This window comes from Amblyraja radiata, chromosome 23, assembly GCF_010909765.2.
Source record: "Amblyraja radiata isolate CabotCenter1 chromosome 23, sAmbRad1.1.pri, whole genome shotgun sequence".
Lineage (NCBI taxonomy): Eukaryota > Metazoa > Chordata > Chondrichthyes > Rajiformes > Rajidae > Amblyraja > Amblyraja radiata.
The window spans coordinates 9,535,470-9,562,769 of record NC_045978.1 but is presented as its reverse complement, the minus strand read 5'-3'; the positions used below and the strand labels follow the sequence as shown (position 1 = coordinate 9,562,769).

The following is a 27,300-nucleotide window of genomic DNA, read 5'->3' as shown; positions in this document are numbered from 1 at the left end:
ATCATTTTCTCCAGGGATGCTGCCTGACCCTCTGGGGTCACTCAGTCTTTCCCACTGTCTATCTTCAAGATAAAACGTTACCAGTTTTAGCACGTCATCCGACATGGGACCCAGCTAACACTGTTCCACATCATGTCGATGGGCAGAGTGCGCAGAACTTTCAATTTCTATTTCTTTTTGCCATAACGTGGCTATGAGTCAGTTTAAAAATAATTCAAAGTATTCCACAAGCCTAGAATGAATCTCTCAAAATAATTATGTGGAAATATTTTCACAAGGAACTGAAGATACTGGTTTAATAATAAGGAAATAAAATGCTGGAGTAATTCAGCAGGAGTAATTCTCTGGAGAACATGGATAGGTGATGTTTTGTGTCAGGACCCTTCTTCAGACAGAATGAAATGGGGGTGGGGCAGGAAAGAAAGCTGGAAGAGAGGAGGGGCAGGACATGGCATAGCCGGAAATAAGTGAACAAGGGGATATTTTGATAAGCTCAGACAAAGTCCAGATATAAAAAGACATGCGTGACCCCAACAGGATAAAGAGTTGTGAATTTAATACATAATAAAGAGTGCGGAAATAATTACCTGTCTGTCACTGTGAGCTTATAGATAACTTCAGCCTAAATGAGAGAGAAAAACAAGTATTAGGATTGAAATCAATGCTGGGATATTTCAGATAATGCCCTTTTTAAAGTCTAACTTTCTGCCAAATGGCAAAATAGCATAAAGCAAAAATCTTTCAATGTGACAATTAAATGAAGCTTTTAGATGATTTTTTTAAAGCAGTGCTGGGGGATGGTTATTGAAATTGAGATGATTCATCCATCAACGGTGCTCAAGGCAATTGTTAACTTGGCTCGGTCATGGTATTTACTTATAATTTATATTTTTGCTCCACAATTTAAATTCAAATGCACCAACATCGCTACAATGCCAAGTTGCACAAGTCCTACAGCTGAAGCAGCACTTTTCAGCCCAAATATTGCAAGAAGGTCTGTACGGGGTGGCACGGTGGTGCAGAGGTAAAGTTGCTGCCTTACAGCGCTAGAGACCCGGGTTCGGACCCGACTAAGGGTGCTGTCTGTACGGAGTTTGTACGTTCTCCCTGTGACCATTTGGGTTTCCCCCGGGTGCTCCAGTTTCCTCCCACACTCCAAAGATGTACATGTTTGTAGGTTAATTGCCTTCGGTAAAAATTGTAAATTGTTCCAAGTGTGTAGGGTAGTGCTAGTGTATGGGGATCGCTGGTCCACTGCCATCGGGAAGAAGGTACAGGAGCCTGAAATCTGTAACATCCAGATTCAGGAACAGCTTCTTCCCCACAGCCATTAGACACAACTTCAAACAAACTATGAACTATAACAACCTATTGCACTGTATCTGTTTACTGATGTGTGTATATATATATTCTATGGTATACGGACACACTGATCTGATCTGCATTTATGACTGCAATATCCTGTTGTGCTGCAGCAATGCAAGCATTTCATTATCCTATCTGGGACACATGACAATAAACTCTCTTAACTTGACTTGATAGTATGTAAGCCATGATCCGAACTAGTGCTGGGGTGCTGGGATAATGCTCGTCAATTTATCTGTTTTATTGCAATAATAAAGTATCTCCTAACACATTAGCCTCAAGAATCATCATCAATATAGTTGATCCTTGTGCATATTAATTGAATCACGGGTCGATTTTGCTATTTTTTCCATATGACGAGTTCCTGTGTTCACCGTTTGTTCTTATATTTTTCTGAAACCCTATATTCTCTTCAAAAAAATTATTCTCGCCATATTTCATTCGCTGAGTATTACTTCCAGTGATTTCTATGAAATTTGCTTTCAGTTGTGAAAAAACTTGTGAAAAACAACTTCCAACAGCAGCAATGAAGTTGAAATGATAGCAGTGGGCCTTAAAATATGAAGATTGGACATGGGAGGACTGGAGAAATGAGTCATTTATTGCCGAGAACCATTTCCTGGTTCAGGGCCAACGTAGCCATCATGTTTGGAGATCAGTCGGAGAGCCAGTGAGAAAATGCCACATCGATCAGTTCATCAAACATCCTGAAAAGAAGATGTTCTGGGGTTGCATTAGCGACTACCGTCTTGGTCTGCTGCACCCAGTTGATGGAATGATGAGATCGCCATGATATATATCAGTCTATTGTGGAGAGGAGTGGTGCCAGAGATGGTGAAGACTTTTCCAGGTGCATCTGGGATGTTCCAGATATTCCTGCTCTGTGCCACGCATCAAAGATTGTGACCCAATTTTTCCAGCAGAATATGGATAAGTGTCTTGGACTGGCCTGGTAACTCAAGACCCGAAACCGATTGAGAATTTGTAGTCAACCATCAAGGAGAAACTGAAAGGAAAGGACTGCGCCGCGAGACAGAAGCCCATCTGGGCAAATAATTCAGCTGTGGTGTCGAGATGAAAAAATCCTCTGAAACTGTCAGAATTTGGTTGATTCTGTGCCAAATTGAGTCAAAGACTTGATAAAGAACCATGGTGGATCAATAATGCACCTAATACATGTTGATACAATGATAATGAATAATGGTAGCCCTGCTGTATTCATATTGACGTTATATCCGAGTAATCTTGATTCAATTAATTTGCACAAGGATGTAGGGTTAGTCTTATCCTCGTGTTCCATGTCCACCATTCAGCCACCTCCGCTGAAAATATGAATGGGTTTTACACACCACAACAGTTGTGGACTGTCACGGAGACATACAACAATAATTAGGAGGACGGCTCGCAAAGCAACATATTCACTTCATCAGATCCACAATACACATGAAGATATATTTAGCTTGGTCAGCTTAAAACCCAGTGTTTATGAACGATGATTTCTATCATTTCATATATCTCCTGCATTCCCTATCTCTCCAACCTAGTCGTCTTAACAGTCCCACTGTTTGCATCCTTCTATCCTACTCATTAACACACCTCTGCTCCATCGCTCCCGAGGATACCTGTTGCCGGCCCCGATTTGTTCTTGCCTTTTCTCGCCTCCTGTTTCGTTCCATCCCACCCCCCCCCCCCAAACTCTATCATTCAGTCTGATGAAGGGTTCTGAACCAAAACGTCACCTATTCCTTTTCTCCAGAAATGCTGCCTGACCCAATGAGTTACTCCAGCATTTTGTATCCAGCTTCAGTATAGACCAGCATCTGCAGTTCCTTCCTAAACATGTGTAACAAAGAACTGCAGATGCTGGTTTAAATCGAAGGCAGACACAAAATGCTGGAGTAACTCAGTGGGACAGGCAGCATCTCCACAAAATGCTGGAGTAACTCAGCAGGACAGGCAGCATGTCCTACACATTGTACATTGCCAATCCATTTCTAGTTTATTGATTTTTTTAGCTGCACTTAAAGCACAGAGTAACAACATCCAATGGACTGATATAATATGCTTGCCTAATTCTGTACTCTATTAAGTAATGATGGCACAGTTGAGTGTCATTAATCACAGTACCTTCCAGAATATCTGGCATCCGTTTCCCCATGCAATGCTGATAGTTAAACATGATCTGCCTATAAATGGAACCTATTCTTTTTAACGATAACATTTTATTAGATATACTGTTTTATTAACAAGGGAAATGTCTCCCGTCATGGACTTCTTATGAAAAGTAAGGAACTCAACCACCGGCGAAAGGTCTGACAGGTGTTGTATGCTGCAACTGGAGCCATGAGAAAACTTGAAATTAGGCAGCCATATATTTTAATCCTTAATCAAGCTGTAAGTTGACAGTGCGTGAACCTATTATGATACCTACAAAATCTTACCATGAAAACAGTTAGCATGACTTTAGTAGACAGGAAAACGTTCAAAATATCAGAAATCCTATTTATAACGATTTTTCATCAAACTATCAGGCTGAAGAAGGGTTTCGGCCTAGTTCCTTCACTCCATAGATGCTGCCTCACCCGCTGAGTTTCTCCAGCATTTTTGTCTATCTTCGATTTTCCAGCATCTGCAGTTCCTTCTTAAGCTCTTATTATGGAATATCTTTCAGAAATTAGTTTAACAAGGACAGACAAGAAAGAATTCATGCCAGTCTTACACAGCATGGTTTGGGAATAGCTCCATCCAAGACCACAAGAAATTGCATAGAGCTGTGGACGCAGCTTAGACCATTGAGCACATCAATATCCCATCCATTGACTCCACCTACACTTCAAACCTGCCTCACCAGCATATTCAAGGACTACTCTCACCCTGGTCACTCCCTTTTCTCCCCTCTCCCATCGGGCAAGAGGTAGAGAAGCTTGAAAACACAGATTCACCTCCAGATTCAGGGACAGTTTCTTCCCAGCTATTATCAGGCAACTGAACAGTCCTCTCACCAACTAGAGAGCGGTCCTGACCTCTCATCTCCATAATTGGAAATCTTCAAACTACCTCTAATTGGACTTTATATTTCACTATATGTGATACCCTTTATCCTGTATCCATAAACTGTGGACAGCTTGATAATAATCATGTGTAGCCTTTTTGCTGAACAGATAACATGCAACAAAAAAGCTTTTCACAGTACCTCGGTACACATGACAATAATAAACTAAACTAAACAAAACAAATTGCACCAACTTTAATCAATTGCTGATTTCAGTTCCTCAATATTCCAGGTACATTGGCAATGTTGATAAGTTCACAAGTTATAAGAGTAGAAATAGGCCATTCAGCCCATCGAGTCTACTCCACCATTCAATCATGGCTGATCTCTGCCTCCTAATCCCATTTTCCTACCTTCTCCCCATAACCCTTGACACCTGTTCTAATAAAGAATGTATAAGCATGCATGATATAAATTATGATAACTTCTATGCATTTCTGCTGTTGCTCTGAGTTTCTATTTAAAGGACCAGATCGAATAGAAGATTGAGCCCAATAACCAACGTTGCTTTGTAGTCCCCTATGTTGGGGGAGTCCAGAGCCTGGGGTCACAGTTTAAGAATCGGGGGTATGCCATTTAGGACTGAGATGAGAAGAAACGTTTACAGCCAGAGAGTTGTGAATCTAAGGAATTCCCTGCCACAGAAGGCAGTGGAGGCCAATTCACTGGATGTTTTCAAGAGAGAAGGCCAACAGAATCAAGGGATATGGGGAGAAAGGAGGAACAGGGTACTGATTCTGGATGATCAACCATGAACATATTGAATGGTGATGACGGCTCGAAGGGCTGAATGGCCTACTCCTGCACCTATTTTCTATGTTTAAATGTTTAGTCAACTTACCTTACCAAGAAAGTACACTCCACCACCTACAACGAAAGCTGAAATTGCTGTACCAAATACAGCAAAGAGCGTAATTGATCCAATATTCTGGAAGAAATTTCCCTTAAATAGAGGAAAAAAAGCTTTAGATGATAAACTGCAATTTGAGAAACAAGGAAAGGAAAAACTCTAATTTCAAGCAGACTTGAAATACTCTTTAAGAAAGTGAAAAGTTTTTGTGGGAATTGTGTGAATTAGACTGTTCACATTGTTAAAATGACATTTTCTGCTGAAGAAATTGAATGTCAAACAATCATATGGCCAGTTTGCCTGGCAATTGTATTTTCAGCTGAAATTCAGACCAGCACCTCTTGTTATGATTCACCCTGACACCAGCGTCATTTCACCACTGCAATTCACACATGTAATGGCGCAGTTACCCTACTGACAGAAAAAATGAACATTAAAGGCTTCTCCCTAGACCTTTGTTGGTCACTAATACAAAAATAATAAGACAGGTCTCCAGGGAGAAAGTCTGAGACTACAGTGGATTAAAAGATTCCAAGATTATTCATAACTCTCCCACAATAGTGTACAAATTTATCTTAGTGCACAAACATCATACATCTGTGTATGTAAGTACTCAGTTAAAATGACATTAAAGTAAATACTGAAATACTGAATACTGAATTTAGGACACTGACAAAGACCACAGCATCCGTGGACTATGTATTGTGATCTGTGGTTGCAACAGTCACCTTTGGTGGTGGTCACAATCACAATCCTCTTGTACAGGTACTGTCATAATATTTAAGAGACAATTGGACAGATACATGGATAGGACAGGTTTAGAGGGTTATGGGGCAAGCGTGGGCAGATGGGACTAGTGTAGATGCTAGGGCAGTGTAGTTGGTGGGCGTGGGGAAGTTGTGCCAAAGGGCCTGTTTTCACACTGTAAGACTCTATGAGATAATATCTATCACACAATGATACATGAATTAACAACCTCCCTTTCTCAATTCCCCCAATCACCATAGCAGGCTAAGTTGCTGTCACAGAGAATTGACTGAAACACCATTGACCTGCTTCACAGAGGACGATTAAAATGTCAGCTGGCCATCGTGTTTCAGCACATAGAAGTCAGATTCTTAATTTAGCGATTATTAATTAGTCCAATCTTAGTCACGTGTGTGACTAAAAAGTATGAAAAATTGTGGACCACATCTCTTCTAATTCTGAAAGCATTACAGGCACATGGTTTTGTGTATATATGATTCACATTTTTTTTCAGTTTATCAAGTCAATTTTTTATATGTTAAATGCTGACAATGTTTGTGTAGGGTCAGAGGCCAAATACGACCGGTCACATGTGTGACACCACACGGAAGCATTACACAAACTGTGAGGTTTTCAAAAGCTAGAATGTCCATATCTTTAGCAGACATGCATTGCAGTTCTGTAGGTAGGAAAATAGCAATGAACAAGATTAATCTCTCACAAGAATTTTTTTAATGTGCTACTCAGTGGTGACACCTGGTCACGTGTGTGACATTTTGGGTTCACTTCCCAAAGAATGGGCCAGTTGATGATAGCCAACTCAGCAGGGAGTGAAGTTTAGGCCCCTCCAGCACAACAGAAATGATGGAAATCTGCAGTATCTGCTCACATGAAAAAAATCAATTCAATGTCTCTAAATAAAGTCATAAATGTAGCGCATAATTTGCCAAATTTGTATGTATTTTTGCTTACAACGTGAAAATTAACAATAGTTTCAGATCAAGCATTGTCCTGCAGTTCTTATATCTCCTTCACTGCTTCACCTACCTTGTGTAGTGAATATCCAGACTCAAATATAATGGGTGGAAGTAACAAAAGAAAAAACATGTTTGGCCGAAACATTTCTTCTTCCTATTGAATAAAAAACAAATAGATTATGGTTCAGCAGCAAGGGTCTTGCATTCAATAGCTTTAACCATTTCTTGAAATCACATGGAGTGAATCGAATTGACTGAAGACTGGCAGCTATTCTGGGGACAACTCTGGGAAGTCCAACTTCTCGTGTACATTACTCCTACACCTGGCTCCAATGGATGCGGTTTGATAAAATTTAGTTTAGAGATAGAGCGTGGAAAGAGGCCTTTTGGCCCACCGAGTCTGCGCCGACCAACGATCAGCCCGTACAGTACCACTATCCCACACGCTTAGGACAATTTACAATCTTTACCAAAGCCAATTAATCTGCAAACCTGCACATCTTTGGAATGTGCGAGGAAACCAGAGCACCCGGGTAAAACCCACAAGGTCACAGGGAGAACGTATAAACTCCATACAGACAGCACCCGCAGTCAGGTTCGAACCCAGGTCTCCGCCGCTGTAAGGGAGCAACTCAACCGCAGCGCCACCATGCCGCCCACTGTGGCACCAAATGATAAACATTGAGCTCTTTGGAGATGTTTAGAATGTACAAAGACTGTACAAAAAGAGAAGATGCCTCGGGTTTAATTTTATCCTGGATGGCCAATTGTGTCCACCTCTTCCACTTCCTCTGGCAGAAATACAGATGAGTATTCTTGTAATTCAGTATATTTCAAAGCACCTGCACTTACTTACTTGGCCTGACCCTCTTAATTTATAAATTGACGTGGTTCTTTCTAAAAATAATTTAAGGTATTCAATTTATTCTAATCTTAATTATAGATTCCAGCAATAAGTGTTAGGTTAATCAGTCTATAAGCTCCAGTGTAATCACCTCTCAATCTTTCTATCTCATAAGTAGAACTTAAAATTGGTAATTAAATCATAACTTGGAAGGGAATAGAGACACACACACACGAGCACGCACATGCGCACGCCATGCACAGGATTACCTTTGAAAAATACTGACACTTAGCATTCAATGTTTGCCACTTGTATGCCACTTGTATACACCCAATCCTTTCCAATCAAGGTACAAATAAACTCTCATCTTAGAGTTGTCGTCAGCAATTTTCACGTTTCACAGGTTATGGTTATGAATATATTAAAAAATAATAAAACCCACTGCAAAATCAAGGCACCATAATCTGTCCAAGACATAATAACTTATATATAAATGTGCATCACTGTAGACTAAAATGCATTTTTTCAAAAAGGTATACAAAAGAAGTCTGCAGTATGGAAGCCAAATAAGTGCTACTTTAAATTAAGATTGTAAATTCAAAACATGGTGACATTGTAAAATGTGAGTATCAGGTAACTCATGATATTTAAAAAAAGGGCAAAACATGGAACGAACTTCAAGGTAGAATTGTAGAAATGGAAACAGTCCCATAATTACTGTAAGATTCGCTTGTAAATTAAAAAAAGGTCTAGGGCAAGCAACTAACATATTTCTCAAATGTCCATTGCACTCACCTACACGAATGTCCTTCAACCTGATTTAAAGGTTGAAATCAAAAAGTGTTCCTAAGCATCGGTTTCTAACAGTAAAACTAGGAGCTCACGGCAACAACAACATTTGGTCATAATTTTTGTTCCATGGTTTTGTGTATGGTACAATACAAATTATATTTGTGTACTATCCGGGGTTAGTAATTGGTTATTTGCGATTATTGCAGCCTGCCATTCACAATAAGTTGTCAAAGAGTATTCAAAGTACTTTAATACAGGAAAATCTAAAGACCGGAATTTCAGCATTTTGCTTCAATATTGTTGTCACCGCTAGCTCAAACTTAATAGCCTTTGTTTTAGGGAGCTGAAGATTAAAATATTTATAGATTTCTCTCTACCTCATTTGTGACCCTCATACTATCCTTGATTGGACTTTGCTGACTTTACCTTGCACTAAACATTATTCCCTTATCATGTTTCTGTACATTGTAAATGGCTCGATTGTAATCATGTATTGTATTTCTGCTCACTGGATAGCACGCAACAAAAAGCTTTCCACAGTACCTCGGTACTTGTGACAATAAACTAAACTGTAAACTGTAGGGAAGAATTCAGACAAAGGAAGATTTTACTAAAAGAAAACCGCTTGAAGATTACCTTCCAGTTCGCCCAATGTTGCGATTCTATAATTTTAATCACAGCACCCATTAAGATTCCTATGAGAAAAATAGAAAGAAAATGGTAAGAAAGAGCAAATAATTTAGATTGGGAGCATACAAGAGGCAAACATTTAATTTGGTTAATACCCAGAGCCATTCCACATGAGCATCAGAAAATCGCCTTATAGTGTTGAAAAAGTTGAGCAAAATGCTTTTTGATCCAGTGTATTCCTTGGTGCAGAGAGTGGTGCAGCGTTTGTTGCAGTGACTGGTGAACAACATTGTGGTGAAAATTTGAAGAATGCCTGTCCAGAGTCTGAAGATGCTGGAATGATTGCATTTGGCATAACTTGACTAGAATTAAGATAACACAGATGTCTCAGGGAGTTGTTCAACAAAGGAACTGCAGATGCTGGAAGATCGAAGGTACACAAAATTGCTGGAGAAACTCAGCGGGTGCAGCAGCATCTATAGAGCGAAGGAAATAGGCGACGTTTCGGGCCGAAACCCTTCTTAATATTTTTAATAGCCTTAATATTAAAATAAGGCTTCTGAGTTTCTCCAGCAATTTTGTGTACCTGTCTCAGGGAGTTGTTGGCCAGGTCAGATTACAGGGAGAAGTAATTAAAACTATGAAAACAAGAAAGGATTTTAATTTTTTTAATTTTTTTATAAATATGCTGTTCGACCTGCACTCAAAACATCACCTATCCAGTTCTCCAGAGATGTGTAGGAATGAACTGCAGATCCTGGTTTAAACCAAAGATAGACACAAAAAGCTGGAGTAACTCAGCGGGAAAGGTAGCATCTCTGGAGATAAGGAATGGGTGACGTTTTAGGTCGAGACCCTTCTCCAGATACTGCCTGTCCCGCTGCGTTACTCCAGCACTTTGCCTCCACAGCATAAAATGATACATGGTTGGAACAAAGTGAGAGTTAACAATCAGACACCAATATTGGGTTGAATAATGATTGTACCTTCATGCATCAGAAAGAAATTGATTCTGACCTAGGGCTGCCCAGAAATGTGAGCATCAAATATATTCCGTAGTCCGCTCGGACATTTCAAGCAGGAGAACAGATTACCTCAAAACAAATTTCCTCTTAGCGAGACACCGGCCATCACTCTTTCAACTATGTTTGATGTTGCTAAATGTATCAAATAGAATTAATAGCAAGCTTACCTAAAGACACCACGGCCACACTTTCTGGAAGAAAATGCAGTTTGTATTTGATCAGCAGCCGCACCAATATGATGCAAATAGCTGTAAAATGGAGGGGGGGGGGAGAGAAAACAAGGTTAGATATGCAAGATATGGCTGACATTGTTAGAACATCAAGCAAGGAGAAAAAGATCTGAACTACGAGGCTGGACTGCAGAGAGGCCACATGAAAAATGGTGGCACAGCATTTCATATTTATGTTCACAAGTGATAGGAGCAATATTAGGCCATTCTAGTCCACACCATTCGATCATGGGTAATCTATCATTCCCTCTTAACCTCATTCACCTACCTTGTCCCCATAACCCTGGACACCTGTACTAATCAAGAATCTATGTATCTCTGCCTTTAAAAATATCCATTGTCTTGGCCTCCACAACCTTCTGTGGCAATGAACTGCACAGATTCACCACCCTCTGACTTGGGTAGCTTGTAACCTAATGGTTTGAGCGGTGAATTCTTCAATTTTAGGTTTAGTTTAGTTTATTGTCAAGTGTACTGAGATACAGTGAAAAGCTTTTGTTGCCTGCTAACCGTTCAGCAGAAAGAGTACACATGATTACAATCGAACCATCCACATGATGTTGGGAATAACGTTGTGTGCAAGATAAAGTCCAGTGAAGGTCAATGATAGTTCGAGGGTCACCAATGAGGTTGACAGTAGCTCAGGACCATTCTCTAATTGTTGACAGAATGGATCAGTTGCCCGAGAACAGATGGGAAAAAATACTGTCGCTGACCCCCCCCCCCCCCGGCCCTTTTTTTGCTCTACCTAAATTCATACCCAGTTCTTCCCTTCCACCCTCCCTTGTCATTCCCTCCCACCTATATACCCCTTCAGGCTTCATAAGCTGCACCTCTTCTATCCTTATCTCACACTTTTTCTCATTTCATCTCAAACCATCTGCTTATCCACCCCGCCCCCTTACTGCACTAAACCAAAGGAATTGGCCCAGAGAAATTGTGAGGATTTTAAAGAAACATATGGGTCTCGACCCGAAACGTCGTGTATTCCTTTTCTCCATAGATGCTGCCTCACCCACTGAGTTTCTCCAGCATTTTTGTCTACCTATGAACGCAGAAAATCAAAGGTATCAAAATGTTACCGGGAAGTTCGTGGAACAAGTTTTCAAGCATTTGTATCTTCTGCCTGACTGTAGATGGGAGATAAGCGAGTGGCCAGGCTGTGAATTGTCCTTGATTATGTTGGCTGTGTGATGTGCAGATAGGGTAGATGGAGGGGAGCAGAACATGGGGAAGCTGGCTTACGTGATGGGCAATTACACCGGGCATTACCCACAACTCTGCAATTTCTTGCAGTCTCGAGCAGTATGATTGCCTAACCAAGCTGTGATGCATCTCCATGGATGCTTTCCACAGTGTATCTGTAGAAACTGCAAAGTGTCATTGGGGCCAAATTTCTTCGGTTTATTCCTTTGGTTTATGTTTCATTCGCAAGAACAAGAAGAAGAGTCTTCTGAGGATGTGGAGGCATTGATGTACTTTTTTTTACTATAGCATCAAAGCAGTTGGACCAGGATACATGTCTGGTGATATTTATGCCTAGGAACTTGAAGCACTTGACAATCTCTACTTCAGCACATTGATGCAGGTTGGGTGTGTACACCATCTCACTTCATTAAGTCAATGACTAGCCGCTTCACCTTTCTTGACATTGTGAAATGGGTTGTTGTCTTGACACCATGCTATTTAACTCCATCTCCTTCCTGTACTCGTTATCGTTCAAGATCTAGCCCACTACAGAGGTGTCACTACAAACTTGTAAATGGAATTAGAGCAGAATTTGGCCGCATAGTCCTAAGTGTATAGAGAATATGGTATTTATCATTCATTTAAAAAATAATAATAAATTGCATTCAATATACTTTAAAACAGTTAGTTTGGTTGATAATCAAGCAATATAAATTATCACATGACCTGATACAAGTTAGTGCGTATAAAGTTGACTTTCACAGATATCCTGAAGTCTTCTCATTTGTTTCTCATTTCTACAGCTTATCAGCTTTCTTTTGAAAGTTAAAGAAAAGAAAGATAATAAAGCTAGATGAGCTCAAAGAAAATAGTCAATAAATTTAAAGAGGATAAACTTGATTGATAAGAGAGATGGTAACAAAAAAAAAGCAGCTCTCTTTCAATGTTATGCAGTTTGGGAACTGTTATGAAAATAATTCAATTATGCAGATCCAGAGTTATGGAAATAGGATTACTTAATGTGATGAACATTTACTTACTAAATGTCAATATTACAATGAGAATTACAACGGTAGTTGTAAACTAGACTAAATCAGCAGCTACTAATATTTTAATGATCATAACTTTCAAGAAGAAAACAAGACACACAATATTGAAGCTAGAATCTGAAATAGTAAGCAATCTACTGGAAAAACCATGTTTGATGTTGTCAAGCTGGAAAGGGTGCAGAGAGGATTTACGATGATGTTGCTTGGAGTGCAGGAGGAAGAGGGGTGATCTTATAGAGGTGTACAAAAACATTAGATTGGGTAAATGCGCAGAGTCTCTTGCTCAAAGTAAGGGAATCGAGAACCTGGAGATACAGGTTCAAGGTGAGGGGGAAAGATTAAACAGGCACATGAGGGGTACCTTTTTTTTTTTTTACAGAAAGAATGGTGGGTGCATGGAATGAGCTTCCGGAAGGGGTAGTTGAGGCAGGTTCGATTGCAATATTTAAGAAACATGTAGACTGGTACATGGATAGGACAGGTTTAGAGGCAGGTAGGTGGGACTAGTGCAGATGGGACATGTAGGAGGGTGTCGGCAAGTTGGGCCGAAGGCCATAGTGTCATACAGCCTGTTTCCACGCTGTATGACACTATGATTCTAACCGATGAGCTGAGCACCATTTGACAATGATTGATGTGTCACCTTCATCCAGCAGATTGTGAGTTGCTTCCGAGAAGAATACATCTGGAATAATAATTGAGAAAACGTTGTACCGGTCACATACCTAATACAAGAAGACTAAAGAAAATAGTCATCCCACTCGATTGTTCTTCTTGTTGTGCCTCAGCCCCTGTCTGCAGGTGCAGTACAGGTTTTGGTGGAGCTTCTGGAGTAGCGATTGTGACAATGGGGCTGGAGGTGACTTGCGATGTGCCATTTTGGTCCCCAGTACTGTTTGATAACCTGAAATGTGCAAACACAAAATAGTTGGAAAATGAACGTTTTAATATTTTTCAAGTTGAACTGGTATTATTCATCCACCTCAATCTGCAAACTGCATTTATTCAAATAAATCATATAATCCAATAACACAGTACATAATTATATTTAGTTTCGAGATACAGCATGGAAATGGGCCCACTGGCCCACCGAGTCCGTGCTGACCAGTAATCAACCGTATTTCAGTTCTAGCCCACACATCAGGGACAATCTATGGAAGCCAATTCACCTGCAAACCAGCACCTTTAGAATGTGGGAGGAAACCGGAGCACCGGAGAAAATGCACATGGTCAAAGGTATAACGTGCAAACTCCATACAGATAGCACCCATAGTCAGGGTCAAACCCAGGTCTCTGGCACTGCAAGGTAGTAACTTTACCGCTGCGTCACCCCTTTTGATCATGGCTGATCTATTTTGCTCTTTCAACCTCACTCTCCTGCCTTCTCCCTATAACCTTAATCAATAAGTTATCGATCCCCATGACCTGCCGTCCACATATGTATATGGCAACAAATTCCACAGATTAACCACCCTCCGGCTAAAGAAATTCCTGCACATCTCAATTCCAAATGTCTGTCCTTTTATTCTAAGGTTGTCCCACTACTGGAAACCTCCTCTACACACTCACTCTTTCTCAGCCATTCTTTATTCGTTAGGCTTCAATGAGATCCCCTTCTCATCCTTCCATACTCCAGCAAGTAGAGGTCTACAACTGCGTCATGAAATATTGGTCTGTTGAAACGACGTCTCTACCCGAAATGTCACCTATTCCTTCTCTCCAGAGATGATGCCTGACCCGCTGAGTTACACCAGCATTTTGTGTCTATCTTTAAGAAATATTACTCTGCACAACTGGGTTATGAAGTATTACTTTGCACAACCTGCCTCTCCAGAAGATAGACACAAAAAGCTTGAGTGAGCCAGCGGGTCAGAGAGCATCTCTGGAGAAAAGGAATAGGAAACGTTGTGGGTCGGGACCCTACTTTTAAAGCAGCATCTGCACTTCCTTCCTACACATCTCTAGTGGTCCAAGTACTCATCTTAAGCTCCGTCCAGGAAGATAGACACCAAAATGCTGTGTGAATCTGTGGAATTCTCTGCAGTGCAAGGCAGTGGATGCCAATTCTCTGGATGCTTCCAAGAGAGAGTTAGATAGAGCTCTTAAAGATAGAGTCAAAGGATATGGGGAGAAGGCAGGAACTGGGTACTGATTGTGGATCAGTCTGAAGAAGGGTTTCGGCCTGAAACGTTACCTATTTCCTTCGCTCCATAGATGCTGCTGCACCCGCTGAGTTTCTCCAGCATTTTTGTCTACCTAGGAATTGTAGAATGGTTCATTGTTGGCTGAGGGGACGATGACAAGGAGGCAAACAGTAAAATTAATCAGGACAGTGAAACTAGTCGGAGAACTCGGGTAGGGGAAGGATGGAGAGAGAGGGAAAGCAAGGGTTACTTGAAGTTAGAGTAATCACTGAACACAGTGAATGTTGGGGCTGGCTCAAAGAGCCGAATGGCCTCCTCTTCCACCTCCACATGAAGTAATGCTGCAGGTGAGTTTTGAAATATTACTGCACAACCCACCTTCCCCGTAAGTCTAAGCACATGTTAACTGATAATAATTTTGTGAAGGAGTCCCCAAAGTAAGGTAGATGTGTCTAGTCTATACACTGTAGCGCCCACCTGTCCAGCTGTGCACCTGGAGCTCCCTTGGCTTCAGCCTCAGACAGGCCACTGGGCTCCTGCGGGGTCTTACCCGCAACCTCACCCAGCGGGGGCTCCAGGCAGAGGCAACGACACCACAGTACGGTCAGGGTGAGCGCCGCGAAGGCAGCACACGGCCTCCTCATCGCCATCTCACGCCTCCGGCCGCGTCCAGCGAGGATGAAGGAAACTTCACTCCTCTCCCCGCCTGGTCAAGACTCCCGCCGCACTTCCGGCTTCGTAGCTGTTTACCCGCTCGGCATTCTGGGAGATAGAGTCAGCCAATCACAAGGTAGGACTACAACTCCCAGCGCGCACCGCGGCGCCCAGGTAATCACCTGCAGAGGTGCTGGAGTGAGTTTATTGTCATGTGTCCCTGTATAGGACAATGAAATTCTTGCTTTGCTTAAGCACACAGAAAATAGTAGGCATTTACTACAAAACAGATAAATGTGTCCATATACCATGATATAAATATATACACACATGAATAAATAAACTGGTAGTGCAAATAACAGAAAGTGGTTGCTAATAATCAGAGTTTTGTCCGAGCCAGGTTTGATAGCCTGATGGCTGAGGGGAAGTAGCTATTCCTGAACCTGGTTGTTGCAGTCTTCAGGCTCCTGTACCTTCTACCTGAAGGTAGCAGGGAGATGAGTGTGTGGCCAGGATGGTGTGGGTCTTTGATGATACTGCCAGCCTTTTTGAGGCAGCGACTGCGATAAATCCCCTCGATGGAAGGAAGGTCAGAGCCGATGATGGACTGGGCAGTGTTTACTACTTTTTGTAGTCTTTTCCTCTCCAGGGCGCTCAAATTTCCGAACCAAGCCACGATGCAACCGGTCAGCATGTTCTCGACTGTACACCTGTAGAAGTTAGAGAGAGTCTTCCTTGACAATCCGACTCTCCGTAATCTTCTCAGGAAGTAGAGGCGCTGATGAGCTTTTTTGATAATTGCGTTAGTGTTCTCGGACCAGGAAAGATCTTCAGAGATGTGCACCCCCAGGAATTTGAAGTTCTTGACCCTTTCAACCATCGACCCGTTGATATAAATGGGGCTGTGGGTCCCCCTCCTACTCCTTCCAAAGTCCACAATCAGTTCCTTGGTTTTGCTGGTGTTGAGGGCCAGGTTATTGCGCTGGCACCATATGGACAGTTGCTCGATCTCTCTTCTGTACTCTGACTCATCCCCATCAGTGATACGCCCCACAATAGTGGTGTCGTCAGCGAACTTGATGATGGAGTTCGCACTGTGGTTCGCTACGCAGTCATGGGTATAGAGTGAGTACAGCAGGGGGCTGAGCACGCAGCCTTGAGGTGCTCCCGTGCTGATTGTTATTGAGGCTGACACATTTCCACCAATACGAACAGACTGTGGTCTGTGGACGAGGAAGTCGAGGATCCAGTTGCAGAGGGATGCGCAGAGACCCAGTTCTGCGAGTTTGGTAACCAGTTTGGAGGGGATGATTGTGTTAAATGCCGAGCTGTAATCAATGAATAACAGCCTGACATATGAGTTTTTGTTGTCCAAGTGGTCCAGTGCGGAGTGGAGGGCCAGCGAGATCGCATCCACCGTTGATCTGTTGTGGCGGTACGCGAACTGCAGTGGGTCCAGGTTTTTTCGATGTAGGAGTTGATTTGCTCCATGATCAACCTCTCAAAGCACTTCATCACCACCGGCGTTAGTGCTACTGGTCGATAGTCATTGAGGCACGTCACCTTACTCTTCTTGGGCACCGGTATAATTGATGCCCTTTTAAAGCGGGTGGGGACCTCAGACCTCAGAAGTGAGAGGTTGAAAATGTCCGTAAAAACTCCCGCCAGTTGGTCCGCACAGGTTTTTAGAACACGGCCGGGTATACCATCAGGACCAGGTGCTTTTCGGGGGTTCACCCCTCTGAAGGATTTCCTGACGTCGGCCTCTGTGACTGAGACTGAAATGCCATCACAGCGAATGGGGGATCGGGAAGGCACATCAGTATTCTCCCTGTCAAAGCGTGCGTAAAACGCATTGAGCTCGTCAGGGAGTGATGTTACACCGGCATTCCAGCTGCCTCCTGGTTTTGCCTTGTAGGAGGTGATTGCATTCAGACCCTGCCACAGCTGCCGAACATCTGTCTCGTCCTCCAGTTTGGAGCAGAAGTCCCTTTTGGCCTTTTTGATGGCCTTACCAAGGTCGTATCTGGTCTTCATGTAGGCCACTGTATCGTTGGATGTGAATGCCCTGTGTCTGGACTTCAGGAGAGTGCGGATCTCAAAGTTCATCCAAGGTTTCTGATTGGGAAACACTCGGAAGGTTTTTGTAGGGATGCAGTCCTCCACACATTTCTTTATGAAGTCTGTAACGACTGTGGCATATTCGTTCAAGTCCGTTGCCGAGTCCTTGAACATTGCTCAGTCTACAGACTCCAAACAGTCCTGGAGTTGTTCTTCTGCCCCCCCGACCAGCTCTGTGCTGTCCTCACTTCTGGGGGTGCGCTCTTTAATTGCTGCTTGTAGGCAGGAAGAAGCAGCACCGCGGTATGGTCTGATTTACCGAAGTGAGGGCGAGGGATAGAGCGATAGGCATTCTTGATGGTGGTGTAGCAGTGGTCGAGGGTGTTAGGTCCTCTGGTGCAGCAGGTGACATGTTGGTGGAAGTTGGGGAGTGATTTCTTGAGGTTCGCCTTATTGAAGTCCCCAGCAATGGTGGTAAATGCCTCGGGGTAAGACGTCTGGTGTTTGTTGACCACGGCGTGCAGCTCCTCCAGTGCCAGACGGACGTCTGCCTGGGGTGGGATGTAGACCGCGGTCAGGATAACGGAGGTGAATTCTCTCGGGAGGTAGAAGGGACGGCACTTCACCGCCAGATGTTCGAGGTGTGGAGAGCAGGAGTTGGACAGGACTGCCACGTCGGAACACCACGCAGAGTTGACCATGAGGCAGACGCCCCCTCCTCTCCCTTTCCCAGATGCCAGGGTACGGTCCATGCGGTGGATGGAGAACCCTTCAGGCTGGACCGCTGAGTCTGGGGAGCTGGGGGTGAGCCATGTCTCTGTGAAACAGAACACAGAGCATTCCCTCAGCTCCCTTTGATAAAGCAGTCTTGCCCTTAAGTCCTTAAATTCTTGCTTTGTTTCAGCACACAGAACATAGTAGGCATTTACTACAAAACAGATAAGTGTGTCCATATACCATGATATAAATATATACACACATGAATAAATAAACTGATAAAGTGCAAATAATAGAAAATGGGTTATTAATAATCAGAGTTTTGTCCGAGCCAGGTTTAATAGCCTGATGGCTGTGGGGAAGTAGCTATTCCTGAAACTGGTTGTTGCAGTCTTCAGGCTCCTGTACCTTCTACCTGAAGGTAGCATAGAAACATAGAAACATAGAAATTAGGTGCAGGAGTAGGCCATTCGGCCCTTCGAGCCTGCACCGCCATTCAATATGATCATGGCTGATCATCCAACTCAGTATCCCGTACCTGCCTTCTCTCCATACCCTCTGATCCCCTTAGCCACAAGGGCCACATCTAACTCCCTCTTAAATATAGCCAATGAACTGGCCTCGACTACCCTCTGTGGCAGAGAGTTCCAGAGATTCACCACTCTCTGTGTGAAAAAAGTTCTTCTCATCTCGGTTTTAAAGGATTTCCCCCTTATCCTTAAGCTGTGACCCCTTGTCCTGGACTTCCCCAACATCGGGAGCAATCTTCCTGCATCTAGCCTGTCCAACCCCTTAAGAATTTTATAAGTTTCTATAAGATCCCCTCTCAATCTCCTAAATTCTAGAGAGTATAAACCAAGTCTATCCAGTCTTTCTTCATAAGACAGTCCTGACATCCCAGGAATCAGTCTGGTGAACCTTCTCTGCACTCCCTCTATGGCAATAATGTTCTTCCTCAGATTTGGAGACCAAAACTGTACGCAATACGCCAGGTGTGGTCTCACCAAGACCCTGTACAACTGCAGTAGAACCTCCCTGCTCCTATACTCAAATCCTTTTGCTATGAAAGCTAACATACCATTCGCTTTCTTCACTGCCTGCTGCACCTGCATGCCTACTTTCAATGACTGGTGTACCATGACACCCAGGTCTCGCTGCATCTCCCCTTTTCCTAGTCGGCCACCATTTAGATAATAGTCTGCTTTCCTGTTTTTGCCACCAAAATGGATAACCTCACATTTATCCACATTATACTGCATCTGCCAAACATTTGCCCACTCACCCAGCCTATCCAAGTCACCTTGCAGTCTCCTAGCATCCTCCTCACAGCTAACACTGCCCCCCAGCTTAGTGTAATCCGCAAACTTGGAGATATTGCCTTCAATTCCCTCATCCAGATCATTAATGTATATTGTAAATAGCTGGGGTCCCAGCACTGAGCCTTGCGGTACCCCACTAGTCACTGCCTGCCATTGTGAAAGGACCCGTTTACTCCTACTCTTTGCTTCCTGTTTGCCAGCTAGTTCTCTATCCACATCAATACTGAACCCCCAATGCCGTGTGCTTTAAGTTTGTATAGTAATCTCTTATGTGGGACCTTGTCGAATGCCTTCTGGAAGTCCAGATACAACACATCCACTGGTTCTCCCCTATCCACGCTACTATTTACATCCTCGAAAAATTCTATAAGATTCGTCAGACATGATTTACCTTTTGTAAATCCATGCTGACTTTGTCCAATGATTTCACCACTTTCCAAATGTGCTGCTATCCCATCTTTAATAACTGACTCTAGCAGTTTCCCCACTATCGATGTTAGACTAACTGGTCTGTAATTCCCCGTTTTCTCTCTCCCTCCCTTCTTAAAAAGTGGAGTTACGTTTGCTACCCGCCAATCCTCAGGAACTACTCCAGAATCTAAAGAGTTTTGAAAGATTATTACTAATGCATCCACTATTTCTGGAGCTACTTCCTTAAGTACTCTGGGATGCAGCCTATCTGGCCCTGGGGATTTATCGGCCTTTAATCCATTCAATTTACCCAACACCACTTCCCGGCTAACCTGGATTTCACTCAATTCCTCCAACTCCTTTGACCCGCGGTCCCCTGCTATTTCCGGCAGGGAGATGAGTGTGTGGCCAGGATGGTGTGGGTGTTTGATGATACTGATAGCCTTTTTGAGGCAGCGACTGCGATAAATCCCCTCGATGGAAGGAAGGTCAGAGCCGCAGAAAGGAACAGGCTACATCTTTTGAGAAAAGAATAGGGTCGAGACCCTTCTTCAGACTAAGAGTCAGGGGAGAAGGAGGCTAGAGATATGGAAGGGTGAGGTGTGAAAACGACAGATCAAAGCAAACGATGATAAGGAAATGTAGAATGTTTAAGAAAGAACTGCAGATGCTGGAAAAGTCGAAGGTAGATAAAAATGCTGGAGAAACTCAGCGGGTGAGGTACCATCTATGGAGCGAAGGAATAGGCGATGTTTCGGGTCGGGACCCTTCTTCAGACTATTCCTTCGCTCCATAGATGCTGCCTCACCCGCTCAGTTTCTCCATCATTTTTGTCTACCTAGGAAATGTAAAATGTGTTCATTGTTGGCTGAGGGGAAGATGACAAGGAGGCAAACAGTAAAATTAATCAGGACAGTGAAACTAGTCGGAGAACTCGGGTGTGGGAAGGATGGAGAGAGAGGGAAAGCAAGGGTTACCGCTGGGTTGTAAGCTTTCCAAACAAATGATAGAGTCTACCAATCACAGGCTGGACTACAACTTACAGTGCGCACCACTGCGCCGAGATATTTATCTTCAGACAAAATATGGAGCAAAGAACTGCAAATGCTGGTTTACACTGAAGGTAGACACAAAATGCTGGAGCAACTCAGTGGGTCAAGCAGCATCTCTGGATAAAAATAATAGATAACATTTCAAAATCGAGATCTTTCTTCAGTCTGAGTGTTAGGGGAGAGGGAAAGGAGAGATATAGAGAACAAATGAATGAAAGATATGCAAAACAGTAACAATGATCAAGGAAACGGTCCATTGTTGGCTGTGGGCTAGGTGTTTATGAGTTATACAGACAATGAAATTCGTCAGGACGACAGTGAAATCATACAATGACTAGGGTGCAGGGAGGGACAGAGAGAGAGAGGAGATGCAAAGGTTAATTGAAGTTAGAGAGATCAATATTCATACTGCTGGGATGTAAACTGCTCAAACGAAATATAAGGTGCTCTTCCACCAATTTGCGTTTGGCCTCACTCTGACAATGGAGGAAGTCCAGGGAAGGGGAGTTAAAGTGTTTGGTAACCGGGAGATCACATAGGCCAAGGTAGACTGAACGAAGGTGTTCATCGAAATGATTTCCCAGCTACGTTTGGTCTTACCGATGTGTAAGAGTCCACACCTGGAATTATGGATAACCATGTGTAAGAAGGAGCTGCAGATGCTGATTTAAACCGAAGATAGACACTAAAAGCTGGAGTAACTCAGCGGGACAGGCAGTATCTCTGGAGAGAAGGAATGGGTGATGTTTCGGGTCGAGACCCTTCTTCAGACTGAAGAAACGTCAACCATTCCTTCTCTCCAGAGATGCTGCCTGCCCCGCTTAGTTACTCCAGTTTTCTGTGTCTATAACGAATAACTAGATAACCAGATTCATTATCAGCAGAATTCGCCCTGAAATGACCAGCCTGGTGCTAAAGAGCTGCAATGCTCAGTATTTATCTTCACTAAACAGCAATACTGTGCATAGTCAATGAAAGGGATATCACATGAGGGAGAGTGGCTATGGTGCAATGTGTATGGAAAAGGGGAGGTGTTAAACTACTGGATCTAACATGAGAAACAAGGAAATACAGATGCTGGAGTCACTCATCAGGTCAGGCAACATCTCTGGAAAACATGGATAGGTGACATTTAGGGACGGGACCCTTCTTCATCAGTCTGAAAAAGGATCCCGACCTGAAACGTCACACATCCATGTTCTCCAGAGATGCTACCTGACCTGCTGAGTTACTCCAGCACTATATTTCTTTCTGGGGGGTATAACTTTAGTAATAATGAATGCATTAAGAGTTTTTACTGGTCTTTAACATAGAATAGTACAACACAAGTACAGCCTACAGCTCACAATGTATGTGCTGAACTTAATGCCAAGATCATCTTTCATCAGCTTGCACACCATCTATATACCTTCATTCCCTGCATATCCATATGCTTATCTAAAAGTCTCTAAAATGCCACTAATGCATCTGCTTCAAACACCACCCCGGCAGCACTTTCCAGGCACTCACCACTCTCTGTGTAAAAATAATTCATCCCGCACATCTCCTTTAAACCTTGCCCCTCTCACTCTCTAATATTTTGTTTTGTATATTTTTAAATTCTGAATAAAGTGTATCTGTGAAAATAAAAATAATCAATGATCCAATGATCACAATCGCTGCCAGGGACAAAGTGTTTCTTCCCACTTCTGGTTAGCTGTTATTTAAGATGCAACAAAAACATGAATTCTATAAAACCTATCACTATTTTATGTTGATGAGCTTTCCAATATGAAAGTTTGTCCTGACGGAGAGAGCCATCCCAATTGCCCACCTAAATTTCTAGTATGAAGAAGGGTCCCAACCCGAAACGTCCTATCCATGTCTTCCAGTGATGCTGCCTGATTTGCGGAGTTATTCCAGCACTTTGTCCTTTTGTGTAAACCCACATCTGCAGTTCCTTGTTTCTGCATTTCTAAGTTGTTGGATGTTAAACCATTCTCAAGCTTTGCTGATAGGTGTGCTGTTATGATAGTTCCATATGATGTTTAATTCTTTTTCGAGAAAAGTATTTTGTATTGGAGACCGAAGTGATTCTCACATGGGATTTTCCAGTACATCATCATGAGCACAGTAAAGGATTCAAGGAAGGGTTACATTGAAGAAGGCACATAACATAGTACTAAACAATGCCATGAGTTATCCATTAATAATTTCATGAAAATAATTCAAATAATGAATATTTCAAATGCCTTATTAAACCATGTTTTAAACATAGAAACATAGAAAAAAATAGGTGCAGGAGTAGGCCCTTCAAGCCAGCACCGCCATTCAATATGATCATGGCTGATCATCTAAAATCAGTACCCTGTTCCTGCTTTTTCTCCATATCCCTTGATTCCTTTAGCCCTAAGAGCTAAATCTCTCTCTCTTGAAAGATCACATAAGATCCACAATTACTTGAACCTTTCAATTAACAAATATAAATACTTGAATTCACAAAGCATTTTTAATGCAGAAAGTAGGGTAACAGTATGAGCATGAATGGATGATCGATGGTTGGCGTGGACTCGGTGGTCCGAAGCGTGTGCTTCCATGCTGTATCTCTAAAGTAAACTGAATAGTGAAATACCCGAAGGCATTATACAAAAGATTTGTAAAGTAAAATCTGACATCAACCCGTAACAGGAAGTGTTAAGACAATAGGAAAAAAAATACTTCCTCAAAAAGTGTGTGTTACAAGTGGACAGGACATGGAATAGAGGACCAGAGGTTCATAGTGAGGGAATTTCAGGAACTATGTAAACAGTGACACTACCCCAAGCCACGAAGCAATGAAATGTTGGAACACGCAATAAGCCAGTAAAGGGGGAAGCACATAGATTTTGGCGGGTGAAAGTTAATGACGGAAACAATGAACGAGAGTACTATGGAGGAACATGAAAAACATTTTTGCCATTTCCAAATAGATCTATTGCTTCTTGATGAGGTTGCCCTGAGCAAATTAGCGACCATACTTTCTATATTAAAACAATGACTTCATTTCAAAATGTACCTCATAGCTCTAATACATCAACCTTGTTGTATATTTTGTACAAGATGACTCTCCCTGAATCATAGGATGTAGACAAATGGGCTCTGGGAATTTGTTAGCCTATAGCCCCATTAATATTCCCTGGCGTTGCTTCTTTATTAATGCTGATTTCCTCCCCTCTCTCGTCCATTGTATTCCCAAAATGAGTACTGACTTCTGTCATTGCATTACAAAGACAAAACAAACTCCAGCATTTTGTGTCCATCTTTGGTCTGTCCCTCTTCCTTTTCTCCAGAGATGCTGTCTGACCCGCTGAGTTCCCTGAGGGCAAAGGGAATTAAGGGATGGGGAAGAAGCCAGAACGGGGTACTGATTTTGGACGATCAACCATGATCATATTGAATGGTGGTGCTGGCTCGAGGGGCCGAATGGTCTCCTCTTCCATCTATTTTCTATGTTTCTATGTTACTCCGGCATTTTGTGTGTATCTTCAGTACAAACCAACATCTGCAGTTCCTGTTTGTTAAACTAAACCAAACTATATGTTCGTTGTGGAAACAAGGAACTGCAGTTGCTGCTTTACAAAAAAAAACAGGTGCTGGAGTATTAATTAAGAATCTAAAATCCGCATCGAGAGCACATAGAAAGCAGAGTTTAAATAAAAACACCTCACAAACCCTGCATCCGCCCACCCTCCCAGCACAACGTGTGAAAGAGTTTGCAGTTGCAACATCAGTTACTCCAGAACTGCAAATCATCCTTAATCCCAGAGGGACTGCCCAAGAACAGGGATTACTGGTATCTTTTTACTTGGTACTACCCGAGTTGAAACCCACCAGCTGTGGTAAAATTCGAACTCGTTCAGTGTTGTGAATTACATGCCCATTAATGTAACCACAATATTACTCTAATGGTCGCAGTTTGCACGTCATTCCTAATATCGCTTGCATTGAATCCGTCCACAGAATATATCCTAAAGCCTTATTTTTGTTGTTGCTCTGAATCAGTCGTGGGAGAGGTATCATGTTTTGGAGTCTTCTCGTAACCTTGGTGTTCTGACGCATAGGCAGAGGGAACCGCCCTGGGTTCGGCAGTGACGCTATCGCTGAAGTTAATCAAGGGGAAGGCCGGGACACCACGAATACACTGATAGCACACTCAGCATATTAATATGTTGTCTAATACACAGTCAAATCAAACACGGATGCAAAAGTATTATTTTATTTTTTTACAAAACCCCCCAATTTACTACGTTAACCTGAAGGGAGGGAGATGCTGGATTTTTAACCTTGAATCAATTTGCAATTAAAGGCTGCAAACTTAATGGGGTGGGGGGGAGCAAAATAAATAAAGGCTGCAAATCAAATTAAGGGAAAGAGGGAGAAATGAAGCAAGAGAAATAAAGAAAAGATTACTGGCTACAATCTTAATGGGAAAGAGAGGGGAGAGAGACACAAAGTAAAATAAAGACATAAAAATAAAGGCTTTTATCTCAATGGGAGAGGAGATATAGAGAGAGAAATAATAAGAAAAATAAAGATATAAATATAAATATAGGCTGCAATCTTAATGGGGAGGAGGAAGAGAAATAGAGATAAATAATAAGAAAAATAAAGGCTACAATCTTAATGAGGGAGGAGGAGAGAGAACTAAAGGCTGGGGAGGCGGAGAGAAACATTGAGATAAAGAAATAAAAACTGCAGTCTGAGGAGGAGCGAGAGAGTGTGAAGGATGCAGAAAACACGGAGATAAAAGTGTGTCCGCGTTTGTAAAATATGGAAAGTCCTCCTGAAACAGGAGGTGAGAAAATAATAATAATTTTTTTTTTTTTTTTGTCCGAGCAGAGGGCGGTGCTGAGCTTTCAGCCGGAAGTTAGTGAGAGTCTTTGGTATCCATGAATGTGGGGAGGAGGTTGCCCTTGTCTCGCCGCTGTCGCACCGCGGAGGCTCGGCTCGGCTCCCCTCCCCGCCCCTCTCGTAGCTCTCGCCCCCCTCGCCCGCCGCCGCCGCCGCCCGGGATTTCTGCTCCTTTGAGTTAGGGGCATAATATGAGAATTTTACGCATCCCGAACCGCTCAGTGTTTGCGCTCCTCTTCCTCTTCTCCTTGTCATCATCGTTCCTCTACTTCATCTATGTAGCGCCTGGACTGGGTGAGTGTGACAACATGTTTTTGTTTTATTTAATGCTGTGCATTTATTTTTGCTTTCCTGCCCGTCTGGTGGCTCCCACTGGGCGGCCGGGACGTCTGACCCTCTCCCGCTGTCAAGTCTCGGGCCCAACGCCTTAGTTCTGCATGGGAAATAATATGTTTAACGCCATTCTCCCCCACAATGCAAAAAGAGCAAGCCGTACAGCTTTCCTTCCGAAAAATCAAATGGATGCTAAGTTTTAAACCCTTTCTCCCTCCCTCCCCCCCCCACACACACACACACACACCCAAATGCGGTTGAGCGCAAGTACTGCATGACTTGGTCACCGAGCAGAAGAGACGCCCAAATAAAATGCTTTGTATGGCATGATTATTTTTTAATTCGGTTACTTGTACGAAATAGGATAAATGTGTCTGTGACTGTTTTAATAGTCGTTTCCATTCGGTGCCCGCCCTGAATGAGTTGTGGCTTTTCTGCTCTGGGTTATTTCACCTCCTCTCACTCCCCCACCACACACACGCCAACATTGTGTTCAGCAACAGTATTTGTACCAAAACAATTTGGCTTGTTCAAGCATGTAACTGGTAACAGTTGAATCGCATTGTCGAATGTCGTAACTTTTCTGGAGACGGTTGACGCCTCTTGCAATGTGTTGAGTGGGTGGAAGTGAAGTCTTTAACACATCTGAGTTACTCACTTACTCTCCCGTCTAGCCCAACAACGAAATTTCCAAATAGTCGTTTTCTTTCCTAGACTGGTCATTCTGGAGCCTTCGTATGTTTTCTGCACTGGTTGGCATGATAGATAATTACAATTTAAAAAAAAAAAAAGTATTCTCCAAATTATGCCTTGAACCTAAATGTAACATATCCCCAGACACAGGACTACGTGATAACTTAAGGCAGCGTTAAAGAGAAAAAAACTGAATGAAAAATTGTTGAACTTGAAGAAAATGTAAACATTTATCCTCAATGCAATCTGTTTGAGGAGTTTGTGGTTTAATCTTCACGGCCATTCAGTTTTTGGTTGT

General features: G+C 42.7%; 2 protein-coding genes across 4 annotated transcripts in view; one reads left to right on the top strand and one right to left on the bottom strand.

Annotated features, from left to right (window-relative positions):
• The window catches only part of slc9a8 (solute carrier family 9 member A8), a 41,819-nt gene extending 26,194 nt beyond the window's left edge, over positions 1 to 15,625 (bottom strand). For both annotated transcript variants that reach the window (XM_033041512.1, XM_033041513.1), the window contains exons 1-7: positions 15,371 to 15,625; positions 13,475 to 13,653; positions 10,450 to 10,530; positions 9,264 to 9,322; positions 7,062 to 7,145; positions 5,259 to 5,360; positions 588 to 622 (exon numbers count right to left, since the gene is read on the bottom strand). In XM_033041512.1, the coding sequence (XP_032897403.1) occupies positions 588 to 622; positions 5,259 to 5,360; positions 7,062 to 7,145; positions 9,264 to 9,322; positions 10,450 to 10,530; positions 13,475 to 13,653; positions 15,371 to 15,543 (713 nt within the window). In that variant the 5' untranslated portion in view covers positions 15,544 to 15,625. The remainder of the gene's footprint in view (positions 1 to 587; positions 623 to 5,258; positions 5,361 to 7,061; positions 7,146 to 9,263; positions 9,323 to 10,449; positions 10,531 to 13,474; positions 13,654 to 15,370) is intronic.
• Positions 15,626 to 25,980: 10,355 nt separating this feature from the next.
• Positions 25,981 to 27,300, top strand: part of b4galt5 (beta-1,4-galactosyltransferase 5) — a 63,876-nt gene continuing 62,556 nt past the window's right edge. For both annotated transcript variants that reach the window (XM_033041516.1, XM_033041515.1), the window contains exon 1: positions 25,981 to 26,270. In XM_033041516.1, coding sequence (XP_032897407.1) covers positions 26,168 to 26,270 — 103 coding nt within the window. In that variant the 5' untranslated portion in view covers positions 25,981 to 26,167. The remainder of the gene's footprint in view (positions 26,271 to 27,300) is intronic.